Source organism: Rhopalosiphum maidis, chromosome 2, assembly GCF_003676215.2.
Source record: "Rhopalosiphum maidis isolate BTI-1 chromosome 2, ASM367621v3, whole genome shotgun sequence".
Lineage (NCBI taxonomy): Eukaryota > Metazoa > Arthropoda > Insecta > Hemiptera > Aphididae > Rhopalosiphum > Rhopalosiphum maidis.
This window is the reverse complement of record NC_040878.1, coordinates 37,726,514-37,742,587: the sequence shown is the minus strand read 5'-3', so window position 1 is coordinate 37,742,587 and position 16,074 is coordinate 37,726,514. Positions and strand designations below refer to the sequence as shown.

At 26.2% G+C, this 16,074-nt stretch overlaps 1 protein-coding gene across 1 annotated transcript; it reads right to left on the bottom strand.

Annotated features, from left to right (window-relative positions):
- Positions 1-15,040, bottom strand: LOC113553333 (protein ABHD1-like). Its single transcript, XM_026956618.1, has 8 exons — positions 14,927-15,040; positions 7,785-7,954; positions 5,472-5,688; positions 4,518-4,630; positions 3,047-3,226; positions 2,830-2,893; positions 2,290-2,455; positions 1-799 (listed from the first exon to the last, which is right to left on the bottom strand). Exons 1-8 carry the CDS (start codon positions 15,038-15,040, stop codon positions 612-614), a joined length of 1,212 nt encoding a protein of 403 aa, XP_026812419.1. The 3' UTR covers positions 1-611.
- Between the last annotated feature and the right edge of the window lie 1,034 nt (positions 15,041-16,074).

The following is a 16,074-nucleotide window of genomic DNA, read 5'->3' as shown; positions in this document are numbered from 1 at the left end:
TATTACTAAATCATGAATTAATTATAATGTAATAAAAAAATTAAATAAAAATAAATTGTTATTACATACTAGATTGTTTAAATGAAAAAATAACTTATTATACATTAAACTCCTCAAAAACGGATATCTCTTGTTGGGTTTTTACGAATTTCAGAACGTTTAGAGAGGGGAGTAATGACTAGGGACTAAATGTATAAAATATAAACGAACCAAGTAATAAGGTTAACAAAATCCAGGTAGCAATACAATTTATTTTTTACAAAAAAAATATTATTCCTTCATTTAAATATATTATCTAATAAAATAATATTCTTATAATTTATTAATTTTGAATTTTGTTCAATAACCTATTGTATGTATACCCTTGATCCGTTTAATTTATTAATAACAATAACGAAGTAATAAAATGTTTTTAATTTAAAACTATGCTTAAAATGCTTTAGTGACATTTTCGATTTAAAATTTAAATAACAAAATAGTTCAAATCAAAAGCAATATTTAAAGACATTAATCCTACCCGCAACGATTATTATCGATCGTATACAGTATTGTTTTATAATTTACGTACAATACTAATATATTATACTGTAATAAATAGAAAAACAAATCGTTTAAAGATTAACAAATTTTTCATAATTCTTATCTACCATAATCGCGTCGAAATATTGTTGAATGAGTTTTAACATAAAGTTATTGTTCGTGAATGGCCAAAAAGTATCTAGGTAACCCACGTGACCACCGCCAGAAGTCACTAAGATAGCCAAATTTTCATGTTTGTCGGCTTCGTTCACGGGTATGTCTGTAATATAAAATATTAAATATGTAACAATAATTTCGAATTTTAATATGATAGTACAAAATAAAATTATTATATAATAAAATGTATTAATATGTCATATGTACCAAATACATATATAATGTAAACGAATATATATAAATCACCCTATTATTGCCTAGGGTAACTTAAAAATAAATAAATATAGTTACACAGGTCTCATCAAAGATGTATAAGTAGTAAATACCCGTAAATTACTTTTTTCCTCATTATTAATATCATTGGAACATTTGGAATATGATTTTAGGAAAAAATATTATTTTCTATTTTATTATGTATATGTATAGGGACAATGAACTAAATACAGAGATGCCAACAAAAAGATAAATGTTAAATAAATGCTACTTTGAAGTTAATACCCTTTCAAAATCCGGAACCGTATTTAAAAACCTTAAGTTTAAATATAAATGACTTTGGTTTGGGAGGCAAAATTTTTTTTATATATAAACGTTGAAAATATATAGTCAATAAACTATATTTATCACTAAAATATTTCTACTTTTAAAAATTTGGGGGGTCCGGACCCCTGGACCCTCCCCCCAGTTACCTGCAATTATCTTATATGACCCGAGAGTCCCGAGGCTTTAGCTTAGAGAAAAACAAAGAATTAAGGCTAGAAATCCTTAAATCTAAAATATTAAAAAGGTAGATATGTAGCCTGTGATGAAGCAGTGAAGCCCACAAAGTGGTGATTGGAGTAGACCACATAATATATCTCGGAGTAAATTACAACACGAAAATTGACGTAGGCTAGTTATATCTGGTGAAAATGTGATGATTCCGTGATAAAAACAGTGGTTTAAGAAGAAATGTAAAAACTGTAAATCCGAAAACCTACAATTAGAAGAAAGCAATCGAAGACAGACTGACAGAGAAAGGTAGAAAAACATCAACAATTTTTTTTTTGTAATAATGTTGAAAATTACTATTATAATAATTATTATTATTTATTGTTATTATTTTTTTTTTAATTATTATTATTATTATTATTATTATTAAATTTTTGCCGAGCTTCGGCGAATTGAGCCGACGAGCCATGAGTGGGACGTCGTCACGCCAGTCAGTTTCACTACCGTATCGCCCCATTAGATGTTTCACATAAAAAAAAAATTGTTTTATGAGCCGAAAACTAAAAACAAATCCTATTACATGTAATATGAGTATACTGTATAGATATCCATGATTATTATTATAAAATATAATACATAATGATTTTAAGTAAAGTTAATGAGTTATATATATATATATATATATATAGTTAGTTAAATTAATAATTTACACAAATTTTCAAGAAGAGTTGTGGGAACTTAAGTTACTAAAATCGGGTGGAAGTACTGGAAGAGTGTTTAGGTACAAATAAATGGTCGGTGAGCGAATTTTTGGCGTACAAGGACAAACACAATTAGCACCTTCTATTTTGATTAACTATATAATATATTATGTACACGTTATACCTCTAAAGTAAAGAAAAGGATCGTCCGCGGCACTTAAACACAGACACGGTACGTTGATCAGATGAAGTTTGTTACTCAGTGTTGCGTCCTCGTAATAATGATATACATTGGAGTAGTTGAATATTTTAATGGTATAGGCTGTATCGAACTCCCGGATGGTGTTACACTGCAATCATCACCCAACATAATAATTTAATTTTTGATATTAATAGTATTACTTTCATTATGTTAAAATTAATATTTTAACATGAGAATATACTGTATAATATTGAATACAATTAATATAAGTATGAACTTAGTAAACTAAACAGTGTACGCAACTATAAATAGAATCTTTTTTAAAATTAATATTTTAAGTTAGACTAGTATCATATTATACATATTATAATATTGAATATATTTTCACTGTGTTTATTTATTCTTGATAATTATATTGTCTTAGTGATTAAACACTTAATATTACAGTTTACTATTTTATATTGAACATTATTAACTTCCAATTCTAAATCAATAAGTACATAATATTTTCTAGTGTCATACCTGTTTAATCATGTTGTAATCTAACGCTCCGTCAGTATCTTGTTTGAAAACGACATCTTTGTTCCTAAAATAACGTTCATTAATCATCATATTATCTAGGTGCCATAGATTAAGGATTTGTAGCAATTAATTTGCATAATACACATTCAAGACCATATTAAAGGGTACAGTATATTCCTCGTATTCTCAATTAATGTTCTACTCTCTTATTACTTACTTAACGACGACACTACGTAAATGATGGGACAAGTTTTCGCCCATTTTTCGCATCAACCAAGAACTTTCTGCGTTTTTACAAGCTTGTTTTACATTCCATGGAACTGATATTAGAATTCCTGTGACCAAGTGTTTGTTTTTCTCTTGTTCAGATGACATTAAAAATGTTCCCAGTAATGTTCTATTAATAAAATAGTATAATGAATAAGAATATTATGATGATGTCAACTCATGCGAAGGTGGAAATTACTAACTACACAATATGCTCAAGAAAGAACGTACCAATAAGAAAAAGTCATCGACATGGTTGCCGGGTTTTTTCAAACCAATTTTTTTTATCACTCGGTTTAAGAAAAAATTGTCAATATAATATCAAACACGTGCAGAAAATATTTCTATTAAGAAAAAATAACGCATTAATTCGTCAATCACACACACTTTGTTTGGCTATTTTAAATAATATTAACTTAAAGTTTAAGTTAAAAAACTAAATCAAATGCTCATTTATTCAACAATCATTGTAAAATAATGATATTTTTAATAGTTAACAATTCTAACATTTTATATTTTACCCTGATCTCTTCGTTCTCATAAATATATTGTGTGATTATTATTATCAAAAGAATCAATCTATATATTATAGGTAATCTAGATCGACAATATCTATTTATTACTCATTCAATTTAAAGTTAAAGTTAAAATAATAAAAGTAATATCCACTAAATAAAAGATTAGAAGATCTAAAAATAGTTTGTTACTATGTATATACGTTATGCATACCCTATAGTAACTTTATTCAATTTTAATAACTTTCAGTATTGTAAATTATAAAGCGTGTGACCCGAAAACAAGCGTAACTAGATATTATTATTTAAAGATACAAAAATCGATAAAGAGTGATGGCCAAATTGATGATACCTATAATAAATAATTAATTGTAAGTATAAAACACACAATAATCGATAGTTTTTTATTCTATTATTATACTATATTTTTCTTTCAATATAAATCGAGCGATTAAATGTTTATTACGTTTTAAATGACATACTAAAACTTTTAAGTAGGTTTTTTAAATTTCATTACCTATATTATATAGTTATTATGGTTCGTATAATAGTAAACCAAATAAAAAAACACTGAATGCAGAAAAAAATCGTATACAAGCACAGTTAATAGTATATGAATACAAAGAATACATTGAACAAATATTCTGAAAATATCTTGATATCTTGAAAAAAAAATAACAGATTTTACTGTCCCAACAAGATCAAAAAGTAGCACATGCACATGCGACAGAATTTGTAAAAATCATAGGTATCAAACCATTATAAAAAAATCAATATCAAAACAGTGTTTTGGAAACTCTTTTGTCACTCAAACAAACATTGTTGGTACCTTCGGTACGTTCGTTCTCGGTTATAGTGTGTATTACAACTACTGTGACCGTGGCAAGGTGACGACGACAATGTTACCCTCCCATTGAGAATCCTATGCCGGCAATCGGACTGTTTGGTCGTTTGGACTTAATGTGTTTCAGAACTTCAGTCAGGTCTTCGATGTTGGTCGCCGAGTACGTTCGGGCGGTCTGTCGAAATACGATCAGTGTTTAATGACTGTAAACTTTATAATATATTATACCTAGTCGAAGAGAATGGTATAATAATATCAGATATTTTAGCGTTATTACGGTTTAAAGGGCTCATGCTTTATAATTAATTACTAATATAACTAGTTGTCGCTTAGAGGGCGTAATGAATCGCGTTTTTTACGAAAGGTTAAGTACCTACTTTTGTTTAATAGTTTAATCACTATTAAATAAACATTGTATTGATATTTGCAGTGAGTGGTGTAACTGTGCTTACTCGGCGTTGGGTATAGACAACTATTATAACATTAAAGCCTTGAATTAATATGAGTATACAATATTATATACATATAAAAAATAAATAGTTTTATGATCATTATTTTGGCTGAACTTGCAGATCAGATATACTAATGAAGTACGAATTTCGAATTTGTATAAAATAAGTGTAATTTTAGCACCCTCGAATTTTGATTTATGGAAATAAAAGAAAGAAAATAAGCAATTGTTTAAAAATGTATAAATACCTATTATTAAATAAATATTTTAACTAGGTATATTAAACGGGAACGTTCGGTGATAAGATATTTCCAGCAAAAAATTTATCCCCATTGATTATTTTTGTGATATTTATAGAATCTAAGTAAATTTTAAAAGTTATTAAACAATTCTATACATTCTTAGGTATAAAATATATTTGGTGGCCTTAATTTTAAGTTATTTTTTTAAAGTTTTTTAAAAACCTATAAATAATATTTATGAATTAAATGTATTTATAAATAAATATTATTTTCATGCATTAATTAAGTCGTATACTTTAATTAGCGTTAGCATTTTGTTTTACCTTCAGTTTTACACCTCCTCGGCCTCTGTAATTAAAAACAACACAACAATAGCCTTTTTCAAATAGCTCATTAACCGTTTCCCTGACATATTCAGATTGACTATCGCCTGTAAGTCCAGTAAGTATGATTACAGTAACTAAACTTTGTGGACCTTTAGATTTTGGATACAGCCAGTCTATAGCGAGTTCACCACCGTCGTTTAACGTCAAAATTTCTCTATAGTAAAACAAAATTATTATTATTATTATTAACACATCAAGCTTATCTAAGGCATTATAAGGTTATTATTTTAGTATATAAATTACATTTATAACATAATAAGCAATAATTTGTATAATATAATTTTTTATGATATTATAAATTATTTATTAATGGCGTATAATAGGAGGACAAAATAATTTGGTTGTAGGTCACTTTATACGGTCGAGCATTAAAAGTGCGAAACGCGGACACTTTGTACTATTATATACATAAAGTTTATATATTATATACAATTTTATTAAAAATTTTATTAAGTTTAAATATTATTTGGTAAATCTAAGTGTACCTATCTTATACATTATACGAGTTTTTAGGCAGTTTTGCGGGCGAATATAATTGGACGTATATGGCAATAGGTTACATAAGAAGCAATAATCTAATTCTGGTGAAAATAATAAGCTATTAACTTTATGTAACTAGTATCAATATGAGAAACGTGAAATAAATATACCAACACATTATATGCAATAATTTGAAGAAAAAAATATTTTTTTGTATAATCACATTATAAGTATTAAATGTATTGTATTTTTTCTTAATTTTAGGAAGTTCTAAAGATTTCTGATTTTGGTATATCTGGAAGGAGGCAAAATAATAACTGCCTCCAAAAAATATTAGGAGAGAAAGAGTGGTAAGTACCCACCTTTTATCTTCCAACGATTACGCCACTGTAAATTACTATGTTTATCATATATTTAGTCAAAATTATTTTTCATAATTTATTTTACGTTTCGAATTTTTAGTAATTATAATTAAAATCAGTTAATTATTATTCTATTCATTTTTATAAAGTTTTGACACTTTTTTTTGACATTTTCATTTAAATGTATATATATTAATTTAATTAAGCGCAATCGAGGTTTTTGCATATAGGCACAAATACGGTATTTAGGCACAAACACGGCCCTCCCCTTTATTTCATATCAAAATATTTTGTTATAGTTGTTATGTGGGGTACAGTACGATAGGTTTTTGGAATACGTGTTCTCGTATATGGAACATGGCTTCGACATATATAATATGCACTTATGCCGTTTCCTTGAATGAAATGTATAGACAATAATCACATGCGTTATATAAGGATACATTTGTCTAAGTACCTAACTGATAGACACTGCTGTGACCTACTTAATTAGTGCCGTATAGAATAAATATTACTAATTATCAGCCCACCGAATTTTAGAACTTGTAATACTAACTAGCCAAAAATGGGTTAGAAAAATTAGGTTAAATGTTTAAGCTACCAAATTATAGTATAGATCACCAAATTATAAGTACTCGATAATAATTCGCTGATTCTATTAATAATTATTTTTTCATTTTAAATTCAAACATATTTATATTTTTTTACTTGTAATTCATAAATTATTAATTAACAGTAAAAATTAAAATAATTATAGACTAAAACACCATTGACATAATTTGAAAAATTCAGACAGTTCAGCAATATTTCAGTTTTTAATGTATAATCTCAAGTTATTACTTGTTCTTAATGTAAATACAGTAGAGACTACACTAAAAATAGAATAAAAATTAATGATGTTACATATAGTTTGATTTTTAAAATAAGCCAAACTAAAACTAAGTTCAATTCATTTAAGTTTTAATTTTTAGAAAATCATCAGAATATTTTCAATATTCATACTCACCGAGCCAGAGATATGCTAATAGTTTGGTTTAAAAATCGTTAAGTATGACCAAAAACGATAACAATTACTAAAAATAGAGCTATTGTAAAAGTAAACATAACATTTATTCGTCTTTTTTTATCATTTTATTTTAATAAAAAGTTTTTTAAGTTTTAAGAATTGTTAAAAGTTTGGTCCAGTTTCGGTTTATTTTTTAATGTCAGGGTTTGTAACATCACTAATAATTATTTATATTACCTCTGACACCTATACAACATTTTTTATAAATATAACAGTATAACATATTTTTCAAAGAGTTCAAAGTCTATAACATGTTTTCGATTTTATAAACAAAATTCAATTATATTTATATCGTTATTAATTATCATAAAAAATAAAACCATAAAAAAGTACACAACTTACCTGTCATACACTACTGTAGGTGTAATAATATCTCTAAACAGTGTAGCCAAAACTGTATGTGCATACCCATTGAAACCACAAATTGAAGGTAAATATTTTTCTCTGACAACAGGTACTTTTTTAATAAGAAACTGCTTAAAGTTTCCATCTTTACAAAACAACATGGAAGACTAAAAATAAAAAATGTTGTATACTTAATATAATATAATATGATTATAATATAAATATATTTATACACATAAATATAATAAATTTAATTTTCGAATTCCTTAATATGTTATTTTTACTGTAATTTATTAATTTATTATAAAGGAAAATTGTACTGATAAATTAGAAAAATTTGATTTTATTCGTCAAAAATTGGGTGATATTTTAAATTTTCAACTAGAAGTTTTGGTCTATTTGGAGAAATTCATTCTAAATGATTTTTCATATGTTAAACATATTAATTATTTGAACTTAGAGTACTTAAACATCTTTCGAAATGTTACATAAAGCAAAATTTATCCAATATAAAATCATACATAATGTAATGATAATAAGTACCTATATTGGCTATATTGGTTTAAATTTTAAATAGAAGTACTTACGACATTAAAATAATTTTTTATACATTGTACCTATAAAAAAATAAACATTTTATAATTTTGATTTTTTTACAATTACAATTTAATATTTTACGATTTGTGGTTAAGATGAGATTATACTATGCTGAATACAAACTATTAAAATGTTTAATTATATAAAATATTACTCGGATATTCTAAAAAAAATTAGTTCTTGTGACCTTACTCATTTTTGAATCTAATTAAAATAAATGTATAATTGATAATGACATAGACATAATTGTATGCTGATTAATGTTTAACACGGCGCAACTAACATACTAAAACATGTCCAAAGTCAAAGGTAATACATACTAAATATTTAAAATTTTAAGCGAAGCAATAGACATTTTGAACTTTATAGATGGTTATATACATTAAATTGGTTTGATTAAATATAGTTGTTACTTTGAGGGATTAAAAGAAAAAAATTATTAACACTTTTTAATAAACCAAGAAAACAAGAATTTTCATACACAAAATCTGCACTATTTCATATTTGACAAAAAAGTAAATAAACATAGATACTTAAAATTGTTCCCAAATGTTTATACTTTTATCATTTATCATTTCCTAATCACATTTTATGGTTTTATCATAGTTTGTCTTTTTTTAAACTATTTATAGATATTTTCAATTTTCGATTTCTTTTTGTTTTTTTTTTTTCTATAAATAAGAAAAAGTTTTTGTTGGGTAAAGAAGCTTGAAAATGTATTGCTAGAATCCTCATAAATTATTAATAGTGGAATTAAAAAAATACTTAAATATGATCTCCACAATTTTTTTTTTATTATCAATATATTATAGTATGAACGAATTCCCGAAATTTTTATGTTTATCAATTTGCTTGGTGGTCATAAGTGTTATGTTATCAATATTTACGCGGCTGGATAGGCGTGACCTCTGAAAAATACGGGGACGTGAACGTGTTAAGAATGAAAGTAAGTAATGTAAAATATTGTTAATTAATATCACTACTTATATTATCTATGATAGACCTAACTAGATGTGTTAGCAATACAACATAAATATTGAATTGGTCACAATTATTTTCGTAACCGGTATAGAAATATAGTAATATTCCTTAGAAAAGAAAATTAATATTATTATTTCATTCGTTAACCAAAAATTGCTGATATGCCTATATTATGGTTTATGGTTAAAATAATATAACAATATCATAACTGTACCCGTGACAACAATATACCCGTTTTAATTATTTTGGTGTAGATAACGCAAAAACGTAATATGTTAAAACAACGATGTTATAAAACATCGAGTATACCAATATCTTCAAAAAAAGTGATCAATATGATAAAAAAACAACCCTACTTACTTGTTCAAATTGTATATTACGGACATTATGATGGCTACAAAAAAATGCCCTCGCAATATACATAATAATAACTAATAAATTCGTGTGCGTATTCTTTGAGTTAATGCAATACAATAAATCACAATTTTTTTATCACCATATTTCTTTATAAATTATTTAAATACTAATAATATTAAATTGTTATTTACTTACTTGGGTATGTATCTAATATTTATTTTCATTAGTTACAGGTTTTAATTACTGAATACATAACTAGAGAAAATTAGCTATACGCTTAAACAACATGTTAAATTAGAACGAATAGTGTAAAATGTAATGAGTCAAGCTAATAAATAAAGAGAGAACTAGATATCGAAATTGGCTTGGTGCTTGATGTATTATGAGGTATTATGTATTATCACAGGGGATAACTTTGATGCAATGACGTGAATAGCGGTTAGATGACACCTATTGATTCATATCGTATATTTTCGTGTAAGAGTACTGTATACATGAGTTGAAAAGAAAACATGTGAAAGAGGATATGAAAGCTACTATAGAAATGTACGAGCTTTATTAATTTTATGATGTATTATAAGACAGTAATAAATTGCCATTGCTCTGTATTGACTTAAAATAGAAACTTTAAAGTGCCTTTTATGACGATTTATATATTGTTATAGGTATAAAATTGTTAGCCTAAAATCATGTAACAGATAATATATTATGAAAAAAGGCTTCGGCTTGATTAGCTCAAATTAAAATGCATTAACATGTCATTAATATATTATTTATTATATTAATATGCCATCGTTATATTATATTTATTATTAATTACTATAAATATTAAATTATGCAAATAGCAAATTACACGAGTACCAACTTGTGACAACATCGGAAAGCATAAACTAAAGATATTATCTTTGTGGTAGTAGTAGGTTTCCGAAATTAACAGTGATTAAATTATTTAATCAATAAGTAATGAGTAATAACTATATATAAATATAATACATATGTATGCATATTTATACATGATAATCAATGGCATGGTAAAAGGGGTGTTCGCTTTTTTGGCCAATGGATAATAATTTAGTATTTATTATGACAAGTAGTTAAAAATCTGACATAAAATGTCTTTATCGTATTTTGAGTGGGTGGATTTACTAAATTTATATAGATAAGCCTCTAAAAAGTTTCAGGTTAACCACGTCGCTGATTATAATTATTGATTGGTGGGAAATTCTAGAATTCTTTTTTTTTTTGCTCAATAACTCTTCATTTAAGACGTATACACAACACACTCATACATCAGAACTACGAACATTTTAAGTTGGATGATATATATATTATAATTCAATAGGTTTTTTGTGTTGGAAATTGGAAATAAAGTTGATTACTTTTCTTAAACTTAAACATATAATTTTAAAAATACCAAACCTTTTTAGTCATTATAATTTGAACTATTATATTTATTATGTTTAAAACTTTATTTCCAGACTAAAATTTGATCATAGGTATAACTAAGTATACAATAACCTAATACATTGAGGTTTTCATAAATATTATTTAAAAAAGACCGGGCAAATGGATACTGCTCTCAGCAGTAGCGGCGTGAATAGCTATTTTATGAGGCAACCGCCTCATGCAAAAATGGGGTTGGGTATCCTAATGACTCCAGTCTCCAGGACCTATAGACGGCTAGACTAGTCTATAATTTATATTCCTATAGTCACACCTAACTACATATCTATACACCTAAAGAAACATTAGGTAGGTACCCTACCTAATAGAGAAATCGTTTAAAATATGAAAAAAAAATTGGTGGGTGAGTACTTATTTAAGGTAATTGCTTCATAGGTTTCAATTTCCTATGATAAAAAAAAAAGAAATTAATTTGGTCAAAATATGGTTTGATGTAAAGATTCCCATTTTTTCTTTAATTTTTTAATTTTATTATTTTTCGACTATTAAGAAAAGTACTGAGTATTTATTAATTTTGAGTTTAGACACTCCAAAATATCAACTAGTTCCAATTTTTTATCAAAAACCACTTCAAAAATTAAAAATCATACCATTTTTATTGCTCAAAAAGATGATAAAAGACACTTTTAAAATAGAAAAATACAAATCTTCGCAAAAATCAACATATACATTCATAGGAACCACTTACAAGTTAAAATAAAGAATTTGGATACTTTCATTTGATTATCTTTCAATAATTTTAATTAGGTTAAGAAACGCTGCTCTAAGCTGTAAACAAACATAAGCATTATTTTATCATCTGAAAAAAAAGTTAGAAAAAAAGAATTAAAAAAAGAGCAATTTTAATTATGCGGTTAACAGTAGTACTAGTTGGACTAGTAAGTACTAGGTAGTATGATGAGAAACTCTTTAACTAAAAATTAAACAATGAACATAAATGTTTACATAAAAGTCGTATTATATTTTTTCAATTAAGTGGAAAACTCTATCAAATATTGGGATACGCTTAAAATAGTTTTACGATATAAAAATTTGGTACTATACACTGTATATAGATACTCAATTCGAGGAAGGAGCGCTTCGTGAAAAATTTTCACCCCCCTCTCCCATGTAGTGATTTTTAACTTTAAAAAAGTACTCTAGCTCAACACTCATATAGTCCTACATATTAATATATTATAATATATTATATACCTATTTATTTTTTAGTAATAACATTAGTATTAAATTAATTCTATAACTATTCATGTAACTATTATACGAAAAATTAGAATAATTTTTTACATTTTCTAATTACTAACTATTATATACACAAACACGTAGTTTGAATAAATGTACCTATTCTTTAATAATGTTAATGTATATACCTACGAGACTATGAGCTGCAAAATATCGTTTTCAATCAGATTTTCAAGTTTGACATTGTCAACAATTTATTAAACGAGAATTTTCAATATTCTGAAAAATCATTCAACCTGGGTACCAAATAACAACAGTTCATCTTCATCAACATATCAAAATAAGATAAATTATGTTATTAAAAAATATATTTATGTAAAGTTAAATAATTTAAACTCTACATTTTAAACTAAGTACTTATAATTTAAATTCAAATGGCTATCATTGCCGAGGCTAAATAAATAAATAATAAAAAAAAGTTATTATTTCTTTTAAATTTCTACGATAACGCCATTGTCAAAATAAAAGTAAAGAAGTTTTTTTTTAATATTTTTACATTAAAGAAATTTATAAATAATTATAAGTATAGGTATATGAAAAAATAAATATTAATAATTTTCTTAAAAATAAAATTAAAAAAAATGCCTCCAGAAAACAGGCATTTAATTGTAAATTTTTAATTATTATAATTAGAAACGATACTAATAATTTCAATAATGTAATCACTACGATTGGTAAAATATGGAGAAAGGTTTCTGAATAAATATACGGGTGTGAACAAAGAAATATTTTTTACTGATTTTAAGACAAAATGTTTAACAAATTAACGACACGATAATTTTAACGAATTACCGAGTTTATTATTTATAATTATTTGAATATAAATGAATTCACATATTTATGAACAAATAGTTTGTAACTATTTTACAAGAAAATTTAATTGTATATAGCATATCTCAACGTAACATGCTTTTAACTTTTAAATGTTTAGTACTTTACTAGATTATAAAACACAAATGCAATGTAGTTAATTTATTATACACATTTATTTTACATTACAATATTCAATGATAAATATTCATCGTTTGAGCCGTAGAGTTGAGTTAAAATATAATAACAATAATAAACGATGAATCGTTATTAAATCAATTTACGATTCTGAAAAGATTTTTTAACCAAAAATAGAAAAAAAAATGCATTAAACCCTACGTTTAATAATGTAAAATACGTTTTTAATGATAACTCTAACATTTTTTTTTCAAAAAAAAATATAACCTCTGAAATGGTATACCGCCTGTCTTCAACTTGTTTATAACAGTTACAGTTTTCTATTGCTAGTAAATAATAACACATAATTATAATTTGTAAAAACCAAAAGACCACCGTCGATACGATGGGAATCGAAATACATTATACAATTATCAATATAGGTTTATATGGTACCATAATGATCGCGTTATTTATCCCATGAGCAATACGATACCACAATACTTAAAAAGTGATATAATTTCTGAATAATATTTTGTCTAGAAACGGATTTCTAGATTCTCTATTCCGCTATTCACCATTGGTTTTGAATATAATTTTTTCACAAAAATGACTATAATAGGTATGACTATTAACAACTTATAATTTATATATGTATATTCACTATGTTGTATATATTATATCTTTTTATATTATAACGAAATATTATTAATGTTATTATTAGATTATAGGTAGATAAATATAAGTACATATCTAATGAGTTTTTTGCGAAAATTAAAAATATCAATCTGTTATCGAACAACATTCATTATTTCAAAATCTACGAGTATCAACTTTTTAGAATATTTTTTTTATATAATCTCCAGTCGAAATAAACAATATTTTTTTAATTTTTTTAAATGTTTATGTTTTATTCTATTATGAATGAAAATAAACATATTTAATTTCATATTCTCTAGCAGGATATTTTTCGGAGTAAAAATCGAAACTAGGATGAATAGTTTATGAATAATAACAAAGTATTCAAAACTGTGGTAGAAGACCTACTTTTTTCGGGGATAACCCGTACCACTCCATTCCGCTCACATAAACTTAAAATACTAATAACTCATAAAATACCTATTTCGAATATAATACCTAGGTATATATGGATACATGGTTTGACGATAAATCAGGGGGGGCGATAAAACTACATAATATAGGTAGCCTAAGGATAAACGCGCTATAACAACAATAATATGTCTGCAGACTGCAATGGTCCAAACATTTAATAATTTAATATCATCATCCGACCTATTACGACAATAATATTGTGCGAGTGTACGTTGTATCACATACATCGTAAACATATAATATTATCTATATTGTTATTTCGCCTATATGTATAGGTTATATTGATTAAAACTCGGACAGCTCCGTTAATGTACCCGATTTGGTGTATATTTATGATTACGATAGGAATTTATACGTATTTACAGTATTAAAGGTTAGGTTAGGTTAGGGTATAAGTATTGGCTTATATAATATACTATATGCGCACATATAGTATTATTATAAAAACATGATGTACCGACCTGTGTTTTTAGGGCCAAAAAGTAGCCGGCTATCACGAACGCGGCGGCGGTTAGTATGTAAGCCAACGGAAGCACGGTGTTCCGCGCGAGCTTTACAATCAATAGCCGATCCATGTCGGCTGCTGAACCCGCGGGCACTACGGTCTGCGAAAACCGCCGAACGCGACGACGGCGCGTTTAAGTTTGGCGCGCTGGTCGCTCCGCAGCTGCTGTCATACCCCTGATATAATAATGTATTATATTATTATTACGGCTGTATACAGGGTGATTGTATTTATTATTTTTTTTTTGCAATGTGAACCGACCACATAATGTATTAATGTCGGTAAATCGCATTGCTTATTAAAAAAAAATACTTTCAATGGCTATTTACCTATTCACTTTTTACCGGTTCAGGTTATAAAATTATATGTATTATACTTGGACGGTCGCCGGTCGTTAAACACTTCAAAAAATTATTTATGATATTAATGTATTGTGCTTAATATAAAAAGATTTTTCAGTATTATCATGTGCGGTCCGCTGTTTATTTAAGTGCCCCGAATTATATTTATAGGTATATGTGTGTACCTGCTTATTACGACGATAGCGGAAATCACTGCTAATTTTGACGCTAGCCACGATGTAGTATATTATAGTAGTATATAATATGGATGGTATAATTTAATAGCTAAAATATTATGGTTTTTTCGTAATTTTTAAATGAAAAAACATTTTGGAAAAAATATATTGATATTCAAACATTTTATTACCGATCATACTCTTTACACGCTGTTGTTATATGCACCTCTAATACGACTATATATACATATATTTTATATTATAAGACATATAGGTAATTTATAAATTATTATTATTGAGCGTGTGTTCAGAACGTATCCAGTATAGCCGTATAGGTATTATATATTGCAGTTATATGATACTTAAAATATAAGTCCGATCAATACAAATTATACGGGGTGATTCATCAACATAAGACACTCGTTATTTCGGAAAATACTCATGTTTTTTAAAACATTTCTTTTTCGTGATTTTAAGTTGTAACTAACAATTACTGAATTACTTTATTTTTGAAAAAAAATTTATGTTTTTATCGTTGTCATCAACCTTTTACTCTTTTGGATGACACTATAGTCAACCAAATATTC